General features: G+C 39.8%; 1 protein-coding gene across 1 annotated transcript; it reads right to left on the bottom strand.

Moving 5' to 3' along the window:
* Window positions 253-2,912, bottom strand: LOC109826811. Its single transcript, XM_020393831.1, has 3 exons — window positions 2,636-2,912; window positions 600-677; window positions 253-516 (listed from the first exon to the last, which is right to left on the bottom strand). Exons 1-3 carry the CDS (start codon window positions 2,877-2,879, stop codon window positions 323-325), a joined length of 516 nt encoding a protein of 171 aa, XP_020249420.1. The 5' UTR covers window positions 2,880-2,912; the 3' UTR covers window positions 253-322.

A 4,221-nucleotide genomic window follows, 5' to 3' on the forward strand; every position in this document is an offset into this window, starting at 1 on the left:
CAAAATTCCTACAAGCGAGAGAGGAGTCAAGGATACTTAGCCTGTGTCTCTGGACAATGTGATGTGAATCAATAAAAATACAAATAAACAATTAGTTGATAAATTAATTGCTCTTCTCCATCAGTAATTACTCGATGCTATCTTATACCAACCAAGCGTTGCGGTTTGTTGAAGAGATCATTTCTGAGGCATTGCTCATTTGAAGCCACAAGGAATCGACAACTGATTGCAAGCAATTGACAAATCCTGTAATCTAAACAAAACGATCGATCAAGTAAGGCAGAAGTTTGTCAAACATCAGATTGCACACAACAATCACATATTATTTTTCTTTTTTCATGCCGCTGGAACAAGTCTCGATCCCATACATTTGCTTCAAAGTAGCGATCACAGGGCGAAATCCAGTGTGCAAGGGAACAACGGAAGCAGCACGGAGATGCTGAGCATTAGTGCTCTTTGGCTTCGACAGTGTAAGCCTGCACATTTCCCCTTCTAATACCTCTGCTGCCTTTTCGGCTGAAACTCACAAAACACACCAAAATAAGTGACGATAAACGAAAGAGAGAGCATTTTGGATTTTACAGAGAGAGCGCGTGCACCCGCGAATGGATGGAGCCTGCAGAAGTGGAAGAATTCGTCGGCTGAGCAGCCGAAGAGGACACGGGTGACGCGATCGTCTGTTAAGTCGACTTATGAAGTGTTCTCCAGTTGTTGATTTTCTCTCTGTCAAGTCGACTTGTGCACACTGATAAGTCGACTTATAGCGGGTTTTTTGCATACGCAGGTTTCCTATTTGCAGTCTGATTGGGGTTTTGTTTTGATATAAATAGGGAAACGATTTGTGAGGGTTTTTTATCAGAGATTGAGGAATCTTTTGAGCATTGTGAGAGGGAGATATTGTGAGCAAGGTGAGATCTTTGGTTGAGGGTTAGTTTGAGAGAATTTGTGTGATTGTAACCCTTTGTACTCTCCTTGATTTAGTGAAATCTCCCCATCCTCTCCCCGTGGACGTAGGCAAATTGCCGAACCACGTATATCTCTGTGTTTGGATTGATTTGGCTTTATTGGTTGGATTTGTGCAAGAGTTTGTCTTTCTTCTACTCGTGATCACAGGTTCGTTGTGAGTTCGTGCAAGGCTTCCGCAAAGGCGCGCGACATTATTAAGTATGAGCTGAAAGTTCGTTTAGCAAAATAAGTCGTAAATAAAAAAGTAGCGTAACCAGACAAGTGTGGTAGTAGAGAATAGTCTCTTACATGAATACATTAGTCCCCAATCTTCATGTTTTGCACTGATTCAAATATACCTATCTTTTAAATCATCATGTATTTGTGAAATACATTCTTTGTCTTTTAGGTAGCTCGTTTTGCTAAACAAATTGCAACCTTACACCTAATTTCGTAAAGTAAATTTTGATTATCCTGAACTTTTGGATGTTTAATATTTTTAAGAGAATGATGGATATGAGGTGGCGGCTTACTTAGTAAAATGAGCTACCAATAGATAAGAGTAGTGAGACAGAGAATGATGGATATGAGGTGGCGGCTTACTTAGTAAAATGAGCTACCAATAGATAAGAGTAGTGAGACCATCCACACATTTTGATATGATTGGCAAGAGCTACCAATAGATAAGAGTAGTGAGACCATCCACACATTTTGATATGATTGGCAAGATGAGCCTCATCACATGACTATCTCATGATAGCCTATTTAGCAAAATGGGCTGTCATTTCATATCCATTATGTACAATTTTTAAATATGCATAAAACATACACTACAGGAAAGTTACTCTAACAATATTAAAGGCATTGTCAAAACCCTAAACTTTAAATACCTTTAATAGTTAAGGAGTAGAAAATGAAGAGTCACATATAAATGGCTAATCGCACATAAACCCTCCATACCATGACATTATATCATGTATTACCTCTTAAGTATGATATGGTAGAAACCTCTCAAGTTTGGCATAAGTCTAAGCAGAAAAAAAATTATAGTGAGGGTTAAGGGCTATATTTTTTTACTCTAATATGCCTTTGCATGTTTGAGCACCCTTTTTATAGGTCGAACACAGCTGTTCTAGTACTAACTTAAAGCCCTTACCGCTGCAAAAAAACTCCAAAGTTATGATAATGGATAGACTCCTATAAATTGTGATTATCATTGGAGATTTGTGGCGTTAGACTTGATATAATTCCGCACTGCGCACCTCTGTCCTAACTGTTATTTTCCATCTCCACCATAAACCTGGTCGAAAACAACACACATTCCAACAAAGAGGAGACATGGATGGTGACGCTAGGGTTGGACTCCATTTCAATTCTCGAGGATCCATCCGTGCTAGAATATAAACTATAATCCACAATCCTCGCTATAACTTTACAGTTTCAGTGTATTGGTTAGGTCCTTTCACATTGTATCAGAGCACAACTCAGGCTCAAATCTTACTAGCCACGAATTTAAAGCCAATTAAAAAAAAATTGTTATGGAGGGCAGGTCATAAAGAGGCCGCCCAACCTACAACCTACAGGGACATATTAATATATGAAACTATATAACTCATCTGGTAATCATATATTTCTCCTTATTACTGTCATCAGGAGAAAGAAGGAACACTGAAATAGGATTTTTAGGTGGGTATTGGATTTACAAGGATCCGATAGACGCGTTTGCACCCGGGATTTGCCGAGGAGTTGTTGGAGCAGAAGGAGCAGAAAGAGGAAGGGTCTTCAGGGAGGGTCCTCTCGCAGATGGAGCAGGCTCTGTAGCTGATGCTTTCGCTCGTGTCCACGGCCACGATGGTGCAGAATGGGAGCGACCACTTGTCTTCCTTGTTAGTGGATCCGGATTTGGATCCGAACCCGGGTCCGCTGGGCTCCATTTCGGATTTGGAGGATCAAGAGACGGAGGTCAAGTGAAGAGAGGGTTCTGCTAGGGTTTTGGTTGTTATTTTGGTGCCGAAGTAAATGCCCGTGCCCGTGCCCGTGCCCGTGCAGTACACGGGCGTGTGAAGGGATGATGATATATTTGATGTGAGTCCTTAAATGTCCTTGATGTTGACTTTTATGAGAGTCAGTGAGGGCACTGACGCAGTGTTTTGCAAGTGTGAGAGTGTGTTTCTTTTTAGGGTTTTTTATTTCTAGGCTCATTTGTTTACTCCTCTTTACCTCTAAGCCCAATAACTATTCTTTGTATTCTTAAACCCAAGTTTCTTTTTGTTTTTGCCTTTAAACCCAATTTCTAAAATACTGTATATACAACACTGGTATTCATACGCAAACATGATAAAAATCCTAAAATACCCTTCAATACCCCCCACTTAAACCAGACCCCCTCTCTCTCTCCTCATTTTCCTTCTTCCTCAGGTCTTCGTCTTCCTCCTTCCTCAAGGCTTTGTCTTCCTCCTCCGATCCCACCTCTCATGCCCCCTCCAAGAAATCGAAGAAGAAAGGAAGAAAGGCCCTTGATTTTAGTGCTTGATGTCTTGAAAAGGCCCACGACGGATCTCGAGGCAGCCGGACACACCTCCACCCTCTCCAACGAGACACTACAATTCTTCAACGATCAACAAGATGCTTGATGATTTTGGCTTCGGGATCTCTTTCGATGACGAGGAGGAGTGATTTCGTGTGAAATCTCATTTCTATATACTCGATTAGGGTTAGGGTCGGGGTCGGGGTTGGGGGGTTAGGGTTAGTTCATTGATGTTCTTTTGTGCTATCCCTTTTTGTTGAACTAAATCTAATTGTAGAATTGGTTTTATCAATTTATGAATGTATCGTTTCTGTTGAACTAAATCTAATTTGTACACAATAGATTTGCAAAGCAAGAGGTGTGAAATCTGGAGAATCTGGAATTTTGTACCTGTAAATTTTGCTTATAAAGAGTTGGAGAGTATGGAGCTTGCTTTGAAGATTGTGAAAGAGAAATTGCTGGGTAGAGTTAATGGAGTCAGTTATGCTATATGTACATTTTGAAGATTTGTGCAATTTTGAAGATTTGTAACATTTTGTAAAGTCTGGAGCTTGCCTTGAATATAATATCAGTTATATTATGTACATTTTGAAGATTTGTAACATTTTTGAAAGCCTGGAGCTTGCCTTGAATATATGATCAGTTATGCTATGTTTTTTGTGAAGATTTGTAACATTTTAAAAAGTCTAGAGCTTGCCTTGAATATATGATTAGTTATGCTAAGTATATTTTGAAGATTTGTGTAATTT

Source organism: Asparagus officinalis, chromosome 10, assembly GCF_001876935.1.
Source record: "Asparagus officinalis chromosome 10, Aspof.V1, whole genome shotgun sequence".
Lineage (NCBI taxonomy): Eukaryota > Viridiplantae > Streptophyta > Magnoliopsida > Asparagales > Asparagaceae > Asparagus > Asparagus officinalis.

Coding starts and splice junctions, on each gene's coding strand:
- LOC109826811 (XM_020393831.1), bottom strand. CDS start 2,879: ATGGAGCCCAGCGGACCCGGGTTCGGATCCAAATCCGGATCCACTAAC. Junction 678..2,635: donor GATCCTTGTAAATCCAATAC/CCACCTAAAAAT, acceptor TCGACTTAACAG/ACGATCGCGTCACCCGTGTC. Junction 517..599: donor CAGGCTCCATCCATTCGCGG/GTGCACGCGCTC, acceptor TGTGAGTTTCAG/CCGAAAAGGCAGCAGAGGTA.